The following is a 16,867-nucleotide window of genomic DNA, read 5'->3' as shown; positions in this document are numbered from 1 at the left end:
TTTGCGCAACAACGACGGTAAAACCATCGTGTCGCTCCGCCATTCGCTTGTTTATTTCTCACAAACCTTTCACAACAAAAGCACCATATCCTTTTCAGGCTTTTCAAAATAAAACATGTAATAACTATAAATGGCGCTAACATTCCGGCCCCTAATTGTTACTGCTAAGGCATAACAATTACATATTAACACAATAAAGCGTCATTTAATATCAACACTCAGAATATAAATGGCTTAACCAAACATTATATGCAACATACATCATATGTGTTGAACATAAATCTGTTACATATGAGGCTGAGATTCAAACTGTTGCCTCCATTTCAAGCAATAAACATAACTTGTCGATAGGCCTCTCCAAAACGCTAGTTTTGGTTTTGACAAACACACGTCTGACAAGTCCATGTGAGTCTGGAACTGTTCTCTCAACCTTTCCCATTAACCAGGAACTTCTTGGTGCACTGTCATCAACTATGAGAACAACATCTCCTGGTCTCAGATTTCTCCTAGTCACTAACCACTTCTGTCTTTCTTGTAGAAGCGGCAAATACTCTTTAGTCCAACGCTTCCAAAAAATGTCTGACAGGTACTGCACCTGTCTCCACCTTTTTTTTGCATACAAGTCCTCTCTTTGAAACAATCCAGGTGGCAGTACTGGCTGCCCTTTAAGAAGAAGTAGATGATTGGGTGTAAGTGCGTCTAAATCATTGGGGTCATTAGACGCTCTTGTTATTGGCCTGTCGTTGACAATTGCTTCAACTTCACATAGCAATGTCTGCAAGCATTCATCATCCAGAGGTTGCTGCTTTAGGATCTGGTTAAGAATTCTCCTAACTGAGCGAATTTGCCTCTCCCAGATTCCTCCAAAATGTGACCCTGCTGGGGGGTTAAATATCCAGGTGATGCCCTTTTGCATGAGCATTTCTGAGATTTTTGAATGATTCCATCCCTTGATTGCTTCACGCATTTCCTTTTCTGCACCCACAAGGTTAGTGCCATTATCTGATCTGATCATGCCTCTGTTTCATCTGAAACTGACAGAAGACAGTCATCTACATAAAAGTTGTTCAGAACAGCGTTAACTGCTGCTAGTGGCATTTTTTCTTTAGCATCTTCTGCTGCTTTTTTCAGTGCATAGTTTGCACAGCTTGGGGAAGATGTTGCCCCAAACAAGTGCACCATCATTTTGTATTCTTGCAGAGGTTCATTGAAGTTCCCATTTGGCCACCAGAGAAAACGCAAAAGATCACTGTCCTCTGGAGGTACTCGCACCTGGTGATACATAGCTTCTATGTCTGACATCAAGGCAATGTGATCCCACCTAAACCTTGTTAGTACTCCAATCAGTGTGTTTGTTAGGTCTGGCCCTTGCAAGAGTTCTTCGTTCAGTGATTTTCCTTGAAAGGATGCTGCACAGTCAAAAACCACATGGAGTTTTCTTTTCTGGGGGTGGTACACCCCATGGTGTGGTATGTACCAAACTATCTCATTTTCAGGGGTAGTCTTTGTGTTTGGTACTTGAACTGCATAGCCTTTATTCAGCAAGTCAGACATGAAGCTCTGATACTCCTTGTGAAACTCTGTGTTTCTGATTAATTTTCTTTTCAGATTCTCTGCCCTTTGCATTACTGCACTGCGGTTGTTTGGCATTTTGACAGCTTTGTTTCTCAAAGGAAGACCTATGCTATAATGTCCATTAATCCTTTCAACTGTGCCATTGACAGAATCCATAAACATGATGTCTTCTCGTGACATTTCCTGTTTTTCCTCAGAAGCTTTCTCAGGAAAATCATAGTTGAGCTGTTGCATCAAAATATTCTCAACATTAGTGACAGAGATGCGATTTACTGAGACACTCAGCTCACTATCAGGAGTAAAGCAAGAATCTCTCTTGAGAGGGCCATTGATAACCCACCCCAGGACTGTTCGAACAGCATATGGACCGTTATCTTTACTATGAATAATCTCCCATGGTTCCATAGCCTTGTGCACATCACATCCTATCAAAAGTCCAATGTCTGCATCTGAATGTGGGAACTTGATTTGCCGAAGATGTGGCCACCCTTTTAAGTCATCCTGTGTAGGGATGTTCTCTCTAGACACTGAAATGTCTGCATGAGTGTAAATGTCAGGAAGATCTATATAGGTGTTCTCATTTAAACCACACACTTCTAATCCTGACAGGTGGTAACTTGTCACCAACTTTTCCTGTCCCATTGTGCGAAGCATGAATTTTGTCTTCTTACCTTCTACACCAAGTTGTCTCATCAGCTTTTCTGAACAGAATGTGGCTTGGCTCCCATTGTCCATGAATGCATAAGTCTCAATTAACTTATTGCCTTTCTTTAACTTAACCCACACAGGAACGATCGATAACACATGAATGTCCTTTCCGGCCCCTGTGGCTCCACAAAGTCTGCCTGAAATGTGTGTTTCATCACTTGTCGTGGGAATGTCAGAGACGTTTCTCTGGATGCAATCATCTGCCTTACTGTCCTCCTCCCTTGTCCGATGAAGCATACTTGGATGTCTCTTAGAGCAGTACTCACACAATGATCTTTTCTTACAGTCCTTACTCAGATGACCTTGTGTCAGACATGCAAAGCACAGACCCTTTGCTTTGAGGAACTCTAGTCTTTCTTTGTAAGGCTGGTTTCTGACCTTTTGACATTCTGCCAGTGTATGCAGTTTTTCACAGTATATGCATGGTTTCTGGGAGGCACTGCTAGTGTGACTAGAAGCACTTTTATTAATTTCAGGTGGCCTTTCATTTGCAGCTTGTGTTACACTTGTAGCAAATGTGCTTCCCCTTTGCCTGGATGATCTGTTCATTCTCACATTTGCAGATGACTTTGCTTTATCTTCAGCATCCTTAATGTCACCAAACAAAGGATCTGCAGCTATTCTTGCTTGTCTGTTTATGAATCTGACCAGGTCTGAGAACTTTGCTCTCCTTCCACTTGTTTCTTGAATGTCAAAAGCAGAGACTCTCCACATTTCTCTCATTTTGTATGGCAGTTTAGAGACAATAACTCTGAGGTTTGTGGGGATCTCCATTTCTTGGAGTTGACTGATGTCTTGCATTGCATTGTTACAACCAGTGAGTAACAGTGAATAGCTATGAAGAGCCATTGCATCATCTGTTTTGATTTGTGGCCAATCAAATGCTCTGTTCATGTAGGCAGTTGCAATTCTCAGTTCATTACCATAATGACAAAACAGCAACTTCCTTGCCTCACTGTAGCCTTGTTGAGGACTCATGTGCTGACAACTCCTTACCAAATCTCTGGGTTCACCTCTGGTGAACTGTTCAAGGTAATATAACCTGTCACTGTCACTGTCAGTTTTGTCATGAATTGTATGGTCAAAGGCTCTTATAAATGGTATGAACTCAAGTGGATCACCATTAAAGATGGGAATGTCTCTTTGAGGCAAATGTGACAGTCTATGTTGTTTGACTAACATCTCAGTGATATCATTTTGTTTCAACATGACTTCACATAGATTCATTGGAATAACACTGGTGTCAGTTTGGTGTAAGTCATCTTCTTGTTTTACACTGTCACCATTTACCTTTGACTGCCCATCATGTTCACCGCGTACCTTTGGCTCTTGGAAGCTGAACTGTTTAACAGCTGATTCACACTGTTCCACATCATTTTTACAGCTCTCATATTCACAGTCCTCTAACACTTTTATTTTGGCTGTCGAAGCAGCAATAGCTGTCTCGATCTCAAGCTGTTCTCTTCTTGCCTTTAACTTACATTCTTCAATGTCCAAGGCTTGTCTCTGTTTCAAGGATGCGGCTCGTGCGAGCAGAGCAGCGCGCTCTGCTTCCTCTTTCTGCCGTACAGATGATACCGAAGAAGCTCTGGACGACCTCGATGAGCGGCTACTGACTGAGCTTCTTCCAACGCTGGTACCTGATTTCTTTGCAGATGGTCTAGCAGTCACTGACATGCTGTCATCTGGGCTCACGTCATCTTGATGCTGATGTCTTGTTACCATGATCCATTTCTCAACTTCAGTCATAAACGCACTGAACTGCTCCTTTTTTGGATTGAACCAGAGCATCTGGTCCACGTTCCTTTCATCTTCTGGCAACAGCGACAGTACATCATCATTTGCCCGTAAGAATTCTTCATGTAGCTTTGAAAAGTTACTTAAATGTTCATCAACAATGTCAAGGCTTTCATTCTCTTTCATCAGTCCGCTAATTTTGTTCATTTTTGCAGTTAATTGTGACAGCTTGGACCTTCTTGCATTTATGTGCCTGCCGAGCTGTTCTTCCAAACCTCTTTCGGTGTACTTTTGTGCCCTCTTGTGGCCAGTCCCGCTACTGCAACTCTGTGCCCTGGGCCTGGAACCTTGCGGCTCTTTATCTGCCATCTCTGCTCCTTTTACACAACTTCTTATTCAACAAGTGTTCATGAAACAAATGGTCTATGACACAAAGCTGAGGCTTTCGTAGTGAATGTCATCTTCTTAAGACCAAAAACACTGTCACTGACTTATTTGTAAGAAGTTGAATATCGCAATTGTTCAATTTTAGCACGACTTGTAGCTTGGCAGCATATCATAGTCCAAAACTTTATCCATGGAAGCTTATTTTTTCTCCTCTTAGATTCTTCATGCATACAGCTCTGTACACTTAACTGATTTGCTGTACCAAACTTTGTACGATCTCATAGCGAAGCTGTCGTCTCGCTCGGGAGCATGATGGTTTTACTTAATGTAGCGGCTATCTTGTATCTTCTTGGAGTTCTCTATTTTTCTTATATCTAAAATAAGAGTCTGGATGGACAAGAGGCTGTTTTACGCGTCGGTTTGTGCAACAACGACGGTAAAACCATCGTGTCGCTCCGCCATTCGCTTGTTTATTTCTCACAAACCTTTCACAACAAAAGCACCATATCCTTTTCAGGCTTTTCAAAATAAAACATGTAATAACTATAAATGGCGCTAACAGATAGTTTTCTCCAAAAGTTGATTCTGTTCATCTGGACGTAGCGTCTTCAGTGGGAGAAACGCTTCGTCACCCATCCAAGCGACTTCTTCAGTCTCAGCTGACTGCAGGTTTCCCCAATCTTATAAACAGTACATTTGCATAATGACTGAAACCAGCCCACTGAAGGAACAATGGGCTGGGAGGTCAGTTCCTTAATCTTAATTATGCAAATTCTCATGACCATTGATCAACAACTACTGATCAAAGACCACTGATCAATGGCCATGAGTACCATTCACAGAGAGTTGAGGAATGGCTGCAATCACAGCATTGTACGATGGCGAAAGATGTACCCTTAGGCCCCCTCCTCGATTCAGAGATGGTCTCTCTCTTTTCACGTAAATGGCCTCCTTGACTCTGCGCTAAAACCAGCTTTCCTCCCTGTCCAGGATGTGTACATCCTCATCATTGAAAGAGTGTCCACTGGCCTGTAGATGTAAATAGATTCCAGAGTCCTGGCCTGACGACGTAGCTCTTCTGTGTTGTACCATCTGCTTTGCCAGAGGCTGTTTGGTTTCCCCGATGTATAAATCGGGGAGTCACTTGGATGAGTGACGAAACGTTTCTCCCACTGAAAACGCTACATCCAGATGAACAGAATCAACTTTTGGAGATTTACTTACCTGGATGATTGAGCATGCATCAAGAAATTGATGGTTTTGTTAATAGTTTATGTGATATTGTTTTGTCAAGAGGAATCAATCAAGCAATATTAGGTTGATGTTACAGGAGGATGTACTATCTCTCCTAACACTGAAAGCAACAATATGCAATATCTATAGAACATAATGAGAATGAAAATGTGCAGTTATAGTTTTCTTTGTGTCTTATGAAGGATCATGACTGTACCTTAACCTTCATGTTGTGTTCCAGTCAAACTGGAGCACTTTAAAAGTTTTATCGCTGAAAATTGTTGTTAATTTGATCAGATTAACATGAGATTCCATGACTTTGTCCACAAAGAGGATTTCAACACACAAAATAAATTGTATTAATTTCATTCAACATTTTTAGACTTGGTGTTCCCAAGTTCAAAAATGACTGATTTTTAGAAATTAATGGTAGAGACAGAAATTTGTGTAAACAACTGAGTTTTGGTAAATCTTCATTTGTCAGATGGACATATGCACACATATATAGACACCATGGATTAGAGAAGAAGGTGTTAGAAGATCAAGAAATGCCAGAAGAGGATGGCTGTACTGAGGCTGATGCCACATTTAAGTCAAAAAATAGTAACTTCTGCCCACCTGAAAATGAAGTTAGGCCTTTGGCTGAAAGTGTCATAATGATGACCAGAGGACCTACACAATGTGCCATATCCTTGATGACATCAAATCCTTTTCTGAACTATTCATGACCGAGTCCATCAAAACCATAGTGACCAACCTTGAGGGGAAACAGGCTTACAAAGACAACTGCAAAGCTGTAGCCCAGAAAGACAGAACAAATTTTCAAACCACTGTGTCGCTTTGGAAATTTTACATGTTGTTGATTCGCTTTGAGTGTTTAACTGCTTCTTACAGGAACATAAACATTTTCATATATATATCTATATCTATCTATCTATCTATTTATCTATCTATCTATCTATCTATCTATCTATATATATATGTGTATGTATATGTGTGTGTGTGTGTGTGTGTGTGTGTGTCTGTGTGTCTGTGTGTTTGTGTGTAAGAGAGCAAAACACCCATTCACCCATATTTTAAATCAACAGGCTCATTTCCTCTTCATAAGAAAACCACCCCTGATGGGGTTATGGTTACTATGAATGACCCTTTACATATTTAGTCTAGCACTACAAGGCCTGTTTGTGGTTTTGATGAGTTGAGTTTCCTCTTGCTGATCTGTTGTAAATTCAGTCATTTGTGGACCCCTTTTTCAAAAAAAAAATGCAGAGTTTAGTAAATCAACTTGTTCTTATTGTATATAGCTTTTCTACTCAACCACTTTAAAGTCTGACTCTTAATAATAATATAAATACATCTTTTTTGACTTACTATTGTAATCTGGCATTGTAAAAACCCAACAACACATGAGAGCATCGACTCTGTTTGCTTTGCTTATAAACATTTCTCACGTCTCAGTAAAAGTATAAATTGAATAATGCCTGATTAAATATTTGAAAAGTATACTTAAGTAAAAGTACAGAAGAATTATGTACTTTTACTTAAGTACATAACCTTATGACCTTAACTTATGACCGACATTAAAGTATAGAAGTATAGGTCTATTTAACACCACATACAATTTACACATGACAATTTTATGTCTTATATGAATGTTATTTATTTTAACTGTCATAAACAGGATGTGATAAGTGATAATAATAACAACTGTACTGCATTAAAACATTCACAGCAGGTGGGATATCCGGTCTGTTGTGTTTTTAACATGTTGTGTTTTTAACATATTGTGTTTTTAACATGTTTTAATGCTTTGCATCGTGATCGATTTCATCTCAACAAGCTCATAAAAACAGTCAGTGATCACTGTCAGCCTATCTTAGTTTATAGTACCACTATTCATTTTAAAGGTCAGTTTTTAAAACCTTACAATGTAACTACAGCCCAGCCCATGCAGCAGTATATTAATGACTAACCTCATATTGTGGGTGGATTATCTCACTTGTTCTCCTGACTGAAGTTTGGTCTGTTAACATCATCCTGCATTGCGATTGCATTTGTCCCTAACCCTCGGGAACCCTGACATTAATTTTTATCAAGTGGAAAAAAGTTAGCGTTCATCCTCCAGCTTCAGTGTGCTAATGTGTTTATATTATGCTAACCATAGCTGTGTAGCTAGCCACCACATAGCACATCATTATATACCAGCTAGCCCAACTTCAGTAACCCTACAAATTTCACTACTGTTTAGTTTCCTGTCTTCATTTATGTCGGAAGTGATAGCAGAGCTGTACGTTTTAATTTTTCAGAAATCCCTCAATCAGAACATGGTATATTATTTAATCTTAAATTTTTTTGGGAGGCTTCCTGCATACCACTAGAGGGAGCCCACATACCACCAGTGGTATGCATCCAACAGTTTGAGAGCCACTGTTCTAGAGCCCAATGTGTTTCTGGTGCTTATGTCACGGAGTGGAAAGGGACAACTTACCAAGGGTTTTTTATTGTGCATGAGTTGCTGTGTTTTACTTTTTTTAAATATTTTAATACTGTACAGTGTTTTGTTCTAATGGGTTTATTGCATGTTTTTATCGTATTTACTGTTTGACTTGTCCTGGAAAGACTCCGCCCCTCCCTGATTATGAACTTGACACACCTGGGAGGTCTCAGAAGCCAATAAGAGGGCATGGCAGGTCGGGGGATGAAGACAGGGAGCAGAGATGGCAAAATAGCGAGTGGCAGGTGACGGCCACAAGCGGCGGAGGCGGAGCTGACATTGGTAGGATGGGCTGGTGCAGGTTGGTGGCGAGTACATGGCGAGGGCATACGACGCCAGCGAGCAGAGAGGTGGAGGGAGCTGTTCTGCTGCTGGAATAGCTGGAGGCCAGATTACGCTACGGTTGGGAATCAGTGGGCAGCGGGACAGCGCCCTACCTCCCACGGCGAGACAATAGTGCTGGCGTGCTACAGAAAAGCGGCGGGCAGAGTTAGGAGCTCTGCCCATCCGGGCACCCCTGAGCGGAGACCCTGACAGAACGGCAAGGACGCCGCTGGCTTTTTCCTTGCCTTTTAGTGACTTTTATGCCGTGGCGGACGCCACTGGACTTTTAATGTTTATGTTTTATTGATTTTTATTCTGTGTTCTCCCTGGCCGGGGTTGTTTTAATTGCTTTTACATTTTTAACTGTCTTTGTATAATAAATTACATTTTAGTGATACAGTTTTTATATCGTTTATTCCCTTGGCTGCTCCACTGCTCCGTCTGTTTTTTTTGGGAGGGTTTCCCTCTTAGAATAACACCTGTTAAATCCACCGTTACACTTACTAGTGTATCCAGTGCTAGAAGCGTTTTTTGTTTTTTTTTTTTTTTTTTTTTTTTTTTTTCAGCAAATACACCTGAAACAAAATCCAGCTTGACGAGTGACCTGAACGTGAGCTCTTACAGTAGATAACTTTGCTTTGGCCTGGCTCTTTAAAGTGTGACTTTTCTTCTCAAGAGATCAGTTGATTTTTAGCTAGGTGGTTGTTTAAATTCTTTCTCTTTTCTCACTCTACACAGATCTGCACTGCCCTTAGTTTTGACTGAACTCACATTCACAAATTAAACATGAGCAGTTGTCATGGCTCCTCTGTTCTTGCTGTCTTGACCTGCCATTTCTGTTTGTTTCCTTGAACCTACTGATAATCACACTCACCTGCAGCTGATGAACTCATCGCTGGGGACTATTTAACAAAGTGGCTGATCTTCAGTTGTTGTTGGAACATTGACAATAGTTAATGAAACCTTGGCTTTGGCAAAAGGTGATCTTGGTAAAGAAAACTTCTGTCTCCTTGTGTGCCCATGAAAACCGTGGAGTTTTGGAGAGAACTTAGTTTTTGTAAATATTTCTGAGGGGACTGTGGAGAGCATGTGTTTGGGAAAGAAGCTGGGACGATCACTATGGAGGGAATCACGTTTTGCTGGACTGTTTTCACTTTGGTTTTACACTGTGAATAAACTCACAGTCCCTGTTGAGGAAGTCCTGGTTTTGGGTCCTGTTTTTCCACCAGTCAGCAAAACTGATGAAGAAATCCAGTCATTAATGGACCCAGCAGATTGCTGTCCTGTTCCAGCAACTAGTTAGCGGGTTCTCCTCTGGAGTTTGGAGGAACTGACTTGGAGGAGCACAGCCCAGGGAGAAGTGAGCCTACAAATGCCGAAGCACAGCCCATGCAGCTTGGTGGGCTTGCCTCTGACCCTCAGTAAGGAGAAGGTGGCTGATGGTCAGTGAGTATTTATGGTGGCAGAAAGGGGCACGTCATTACCACCTGTCCCTTGTGGCTAGAAGATTTTGCTTGCCAGTAACTGTAGAGATACTAGAGGACAAAATAAACTAAGCTTCCCTACCACGACCTAGGCGCCTGGTCGAACTCACCTTTAACACTCACACTCACTTTTGTCATGCCCTGATTGACTCTGGAGCTGAACAAAGGTTCCTTGATCAATCATTAGCAAAAGAGCCTAGCATTCTTCTAATCACCTTGCCTGAATCATTGCAAGTCTCTGCTCTGAATGATACGAGTCTCCTGGACAAAACTCATAGAATGGGTCTGGGTGGACTCTTTCGTGTCACAAAACTGCCTGTGGTCAGCTACCTCCTGTGTCTCGCCAAGTGCTCCATCTGTGCTGCTAGCAAATATGTTATCTTTGTTTAATATTTACATTTGTTTGACCTGAAACATTTAAGTGTCGAAAACTCACAAAAAATAGGAAATCGAGAAGGCATCAAAGATTATTTTGAACCACTGTAAATAATGAGTTTGATTTAAAAAAAAAAAAGATGTAACATTTTAAACACTTTACTTTTTCTATTTGGTTTTTTGTTGTAGAATGACTGCACCTCAAGTTATTGTCAATACATGATTTCCTGTATTTAGTTGATGCCTAAAGATATTAGACACCAAGAATACCAATCACACTCATACATTACAGTGTGCTTTTCTGCATTCTGTGTTGAAGTTAGTACACAATCCCGGAAAGACAAATTGCTTTAATTTCACAACCACTAAAAACTCCCTATTTAAAAAATCCCAGTCTATTTCAAATTTGGATGTCACCTTTCCACAAGCTGAGAGAGCAAAATGCCTTTACTTACATACAGTACTTGCACTAACCCTGGTTTCACTCATCACAATGAGTTTCTTCTTGTGGAGCTTTTGTGTTGATTAAATTGTCCACAGTGAATTCAGTCACTGGATCATGTGACACTGTGGTACTGTATGACAGTGGAGATTTATGAGCATGGGGATGATATGTTGCCAGATCTAAGTGCATGTCAGCAGCCTGGCAGCCTGGCTAAGTTCTGGACATACGACAGCGTGTCCAGGGCTTTGTTGAAAATCCTGGATCTCATTACAATAATCCAGCTGGTTGGTGAGAAAAGCATAGAAGAGGCTCTCTGGTACAGAGTCGGTGAATGATGGCTGTCCAGAAATGTTCATTAGATGAGAAACCGATTTTGTTTGACTGTGACCCCATTTTCACAAAAATTAAATCAGCTTGTGCTTTTATTAGTATCTACCGTCACACATATTTGCAAATAGTATATTTAAAACTGGAAGCTAGAGTGGAAATGAGACAGACAGACAAACAGACAGACAGAATCGACTACATACTCCCTTCCCTTTGCGGGGAGACTGACGATAAAACACTTAATGAACAACTGGAATAACATATGTGATATAAGATGAAAATAGCATAAGGACTTTAACATTTTCCTTGACTTCCATCTGAAGACACAAACATGGACTGCAGCTGGTCTTTCACAGTTGTTACACATTGGCGTATACTGATTCATCCAAGTCAGTCTGCATAGAAAAATAAGTTTAATTCATTCCATTGTTTGATGTAGGCACATAACAAATGAAGAAAACCTAACTCACCCCTACGTTGCCATATACATGATAATTGGTGTAAATGTCATTGCAGTGGGCATCCTCATAGTTCTCTTTCCTGCAGAAACAATAAAGAAAAGCACACAAGGTTTTTTCTTATCTACATGAAAATGAAGTTCAGTCACTCCTTCTTAGGTTACATTTAATCAAAAGTTTTGTTTGTTTGCTAATTGAGGTGAAGAATTTATACCTCCTTGCTGGGGCATAATGAGGGATCTCTACAGGTCTCTCTGACTTCATTGTGCTCAGGTCAGATGGTGGTGTCTCTCCTGATCTCCACGTGCTAGCAGAAATATGTTTGGGTTTTTTTTGTTTGAGTTTTTTCGCATTACCTTTAATGATATTACAATAATTTGTTTAATGACTCACCATTTTTTAACTCCGACAGCAGTAGCTATCAAAATAATGAGCAAAATGACACCTGTTCCAGAGGCAATAAAGATATATTGCATGTTGTCTGAAGAAAAAGAAAAACATACTGTGTTTTTGTCATGTAAATGTTGAATAAAAAGAATTTATGTTCTATTTTTGACATTTTTACTTACCATTAACAGGTAAAGAGAGTGTGAGGTTAGCATTTCCCAATGTGTTGTTTGCCAGGCAATGAACAAACTTAAAGGACCCAAAGTCTGTCTGCAGAGTCCCAGTAGTAACAGAGCCATTTTTCTCTACTGTGGTGCTTTGCAGGACTCTGTCCCCAAGAACAAAATGGACCATGCTGGGGGGCCTGGACTGTACAATGCAATCACACTTTACTATGCCGTTATATGAGGAGCACTTAGAGTAAGTCTCAATGTCAGGGCCATCTGTAAGAACAGCAAATATAATTAGAAACATATATCCATGCATTCATCTTTTGTTGTTATATTTGTTCTGTTATTTACTTACATAACACATTGAGCTGCACGGTGCTTGATTTGACTCGTCCTTCTTCATTGACAGCAGTGCAGTACACGGCCTCTGAGTGTCTGGAGACATTTGACATTGTGTAGGTTTGTCCCTTATTCAGCAGAGCACCAGTTTCACTGTGCCACTCATAGCTGCTGACAGGGTTAGCATCACTGGAGCACTTCAGGTGTGCAGTCTCTCCCTCATTCACATCTGACTGGTACTCAACCTTCACATTCACTGGAGCATCTGCATAGAAACATTTAACCCTTACTCTGCAGCATTTTGTATCATTTTACACAGTGAGGTAAAAGCTGAGTTTCATTAAGTATTTTGACACAATGGTAGTACTAGAGGAAATTTCAAGCAGTTGCCAAAGTCAGCAAGATTCTCCATTATATATTCTTCACACCTCATAGGAACTATGAACTAGGGTTGGCTGATTGGACAAATATATCGACTATCGACGATAGGCTGAGCTCATCGGCGATAGGCAATTTATTTGCCAATGAGTAAGTTTGCTAATCATGATGGAGCTAATAGAAGCAGTCAACAGAAAGAAACAGCACTGTTTTAACAGCAAGTAAATGCACCCTCCTCAGAGTGCGCCGAAATGCTTGTTGATGGAGCTGCAGAAGCTGGTGACAGCCAAGTATACTCAGCCGGATGGTGGACGCGTACATCCTCATGCAGGTACTTTGCTCGCACTATATGTCTGCACAAGTGGCACATCGCTTTGGTTAGATCCTTAGGTTTACTCCCTTCATGTGGTTTAAAGCCTTTATATATTTTTTTGTGCTGTAAGCGTTAACGTGCCGTCATCACGACAAAAGCGATTAACAATTAACCCATCCAGATGGGTTTAACGCATTAAAAATTTTAACCTCGTTAATCGTGATGACCGCTTTAATGCTTTAAATTTTTTGGGAAATTAGTTTGTCCATGCTTGAACTTCTTCTGTGTTGTAAACGCGCAAATCAGTCCGTGCATGATTATATTGCTCTGCCCATCAAAAAGTATGCGCATGCGCGACTCGCCCATCGTCGATTATTGGACTGACGATTTTCGGTTGGAAAGTTTTTACATATCGCCCAACCCTACCATGAACTGACAAAATATCAAAGTAGTCCATCTAATATTTGATATATTTCGGTCAGTGGAGACTAGACAGACTGCTAGACTAACATCACTATTGACTAAGAAACACTAAAGAAAAAAAGAATGAAAATACGAATTAAAAAAAAAATAATTCCTCAATTTAATGATTATAAAGTCATAACTGATAAACGCAGACACAGACAGAATTTGCTCTTCTTTCTGTCACATGCCCATCCAGTGAAAATACCAGACATCTTATTGCTGACTGTGGTTGTAATCTATATGAGTCATGATGACTGGGAATCCTGTGACTCTGACTGAAGCTAGATGCAGAAGCTGCAAAAATTAGACTGTAATAATTTTATTTGTTTAAATGGTAACACAACTTCACATTCACTGCTGAAATGAAATGTATTACGTCACCAGTCACGCTGGAACATTTGACCAGATTTCCCTCTTAGCTTCTGTTTTACATATAATCCCCTTTCTGTTTATCTGGGCTTTCTTTTGTCTGTTTAAACATGTAAATGATACATCAAAAAATACTCCACAAATTTTAGTTTTTAAATGCTTGAGGAATTTGTCTTTTATCATCAACACATATTTAGAAATGCACACTTACATTTTACTTTAAGTGTCTTGGATGCTTCTTGGTGCTTTCCTCCGTGGTATGTTACCCTGCATTGTAACAGTTTGTTGTGATCAGTGCGGTTTGAGCGAAACATTAAAATTGATGTTGCCTTCCACTGGCCATCATGAAGCTTTTGTGCTTGAAAATGCTGCTCTCCAGAGTGACTCCAGTGAAAAGCTGGTGGATATGTGGGGCAGGAGTGAAACACAGAGCAGGATGCAGACACAGGTTGACCCTCCTTTATGTCCTCATGCGCAGAAAAATCAATGGCATTTGGTTCACCTGTGTTAACAAGAAAGATCATGAATAATCCAATTTTCTGTGAGAACACTTAATGTACTCGGCAGTTGATACTGTATTTTATAAAGCTTTGACTTATGAACTTGCCTTCCTTATATTAATTAAATTTGTTGATACTGTATTTTTCAGACCATAATGTGGACCGGATTATAAGACGCACTGTTGATGAACTGGTCTGTTTTCATACATAAGATGCATTAAGCAATACAAAACAGATAAGTCAAACCTTACTCAACTCATTATTCTTGCTTCCTCCACTTCCGTACCATTGCTTCATTAATGTGGAATTCTCTCGCAACTGCTCTATTCCCATGTTGTTGCAGTATATTAATGACTAACTTCAAATTGTGGATGGATTATCTCAGCTGTTCTCCTGACTGAAGTTTAGTCCGTTTACAGCATCCTGCGTTGCAGTTGCATTTGTCCCTAACCATCGGGAACCCTCCCATTAATGAGTGGAAAAAATATTTGCGTTCATCCTCCAGCTTCACTGTGTTTATGTTATGCTAACATAGCTATGCTGCTAGCGATTATGTAGCAAATAATTATGTACCAGCTAATCCAACTTCAGTAACCCTACAAAAGTCACTGCTATTTAGTTTCCTGTCTTCGTTTATGTTGGAAGTGATAGCAGAGCTGTACGATTAAATTTTTTCAGAAATCTCTCAGTCAGAACATGCTATATCATGTTTAGATGGAAACTAGTGAGCTAACTTTCTGACTCCTTAAATTTCATAAATTCTGTTTTCATGGATGCCTGGATGCTAAACTTAATTGTTACACCTGGTAAAGTAGCAACGCAGATCATTTTATTAAAGATGAAACAATTCTTTAACTCAGTTTTTAACTCTCAGTGATGCCGCAGTGTTCGTTTGACTTTGGGACCTGAAACAGAGTTTGGACCCAGATTACTCTGCGAGGCTCCTGACTACGGTAGCCGTAATTCTCTGACAATCCATCATGCTTCGTACTAAAGCACTTTATGACAGATTTTTGAGCGTACCACATAAAATCGGTTCGAGGTCAGTAAGCACAACCAGAATTCATACATAAGGCGCACCGGATTATAAGGCGCACTCTCGATTTTTGAGAAAATTCAAGGATTTTAAGTGCGCCTTATAGTGCAGAAAATATGTCAAACATGAAAAAAATGTTGAAAATCACCACCAGTCTAGTGAGGTTATTAATACATAACACAGATATATTACTAACACATATTACAAGGAAGTATGGGGGGGGGGGGGGGGGGGGGGGGGGGATAGGAAGAAAGATATTTCCTGTTTTGTTTGAGTTGCTGTTCATGAAAAAAGAATCAGCTCTGGTTAGAAAATATAACAGGAAAAGAGTGGTGGCTTCTTTTGGAATGATTTAATCTTTCCATGTCTGCATGTTTCCAAACCGATGCAAGATGTACTTTCAGTCTGATTTCAAGCTTTAGAATGTAGGAAAACAAAGAACTGGATGCAACATCACACATAAACTCATATACTGAAAGATAAAATGAATTAGCCTGATTTAATAGCACAAATGAGGAACATGAAAACAGAAATATTAAAGAAAAAAAAACCCTCTAAACCAAATCAATTTGTATTAACCACAAAACCTGTCTTTCAAGGTTCTAAGTAATTAGTTACATTGGGCTCTCAGAAGCAAAATGTGAGGAAAAAAGGCACAGACACCGAACACGCTGCTGGATAATATTAATAATAAAGCGCTATTATAGGTTGACTTGCTGGTTCATAAATGCATTGTCAGAGCTTAAGTTTGAATGAGTTAGGTTAGGTTAGGTAACAAAGCGTATCTGTTATTAGTACAAATGAATCAGGTCAGACCAGAAAACTAGCAACAACACTGAGCAAACAGAGACAATACTAAGCTTGGAAAATGCGATTTTATTATTGGCAATATTAATGAACATTTTACTTACGAATCATTGAAATGGAGACTTTCTTATTTAAGTAGGAAAAACTGTTATAGCCTCCAAGTTCAATCCTGAAGTGAAAAGGCCCTCCATCGTTTTGTTGAAGATTTTCAATCATCAGAGAACAGTTACTCTTGCTGATGTCTCCAAGAAGTTTTGTTCGTCTCCTATACTGCTCCAGCATTTTAGACTCAGTTGGATGATAGATGACTTGATTCCCATCATTGGTCCAAATCCCTGTGAATGTTTGGACCTTTGCATTTGGGTAGTTATAAGAGCAAGGGATCACCACACATGACCCAAGGAGACCTTTTACTGAGGATGGGACATCAATAGTCCAGGATGACGCTTCTGTTTGAGTAACTGTAATAAAATGCACACCAAAATGTGAAGAAATGAAGCACAGAAACAGGTTGATCAACAAGAGACAGGAATCTTAAATGTATGAAACAATACAA

The 16,867-nt window shown here is 40.0% G+C and overlaps 1 protein-coding gene across 1 annotated transcript; it reads right to left on the bottom strand.

Moving 5' to 3' along the window:
- Positions 1-11,204: 11,204 nt before the first annotated feature.
- Positions 11,205-16,593, bottom strand: LOC134635446 (myelin-associated glycoprotein-like). Its single transcript, XM_063484828.1, has 8 exons — positions 16,416-16,593; positions 14,180-14,470; positions 12,460-12,708; positions 12,117-12,377; positions 11,941-12,028; positions 11,762-11,854; positions 11,560-11,629; positions 11,205-11,484 (listed from the first exon to the last, which is right to left on the bottom strand). Exons 1-8 carry the CDS (start codon positions 16,591-16,593, stop codon positions 11,449-11,451), a joined length of 1,266 nt encoding a protein of 421 aa, XP_063340898.1. The 3' UTR covers positions 11,205-11,448.
- Between the last annotated feature and the right edge of the window lie 274 nt (positions 16,594-16,867).

The sequence above is a fragment of the Pelmatolapia mariae genome, linkage group LG10_11 (assembly GCF_036321145.2).
Source record: "Pelmatolapia mariae isolate MD_Pm_ZW linkage group LG10_11, Pm_UMD_F_2, whole genome shotgun sequence".
Lineage (NCBI taxonomy): Eukaryota > Metazoa > Chordata > Actinopteri > Cichliformes > Cichlidae > Pelmatolapia > Pelmatolapia mariae.
The sequence above is the reverse complement of the archived record's forward strand: the minus strand, read 5'-3'. Positions and strand labels throughout refer to the sequence as shown.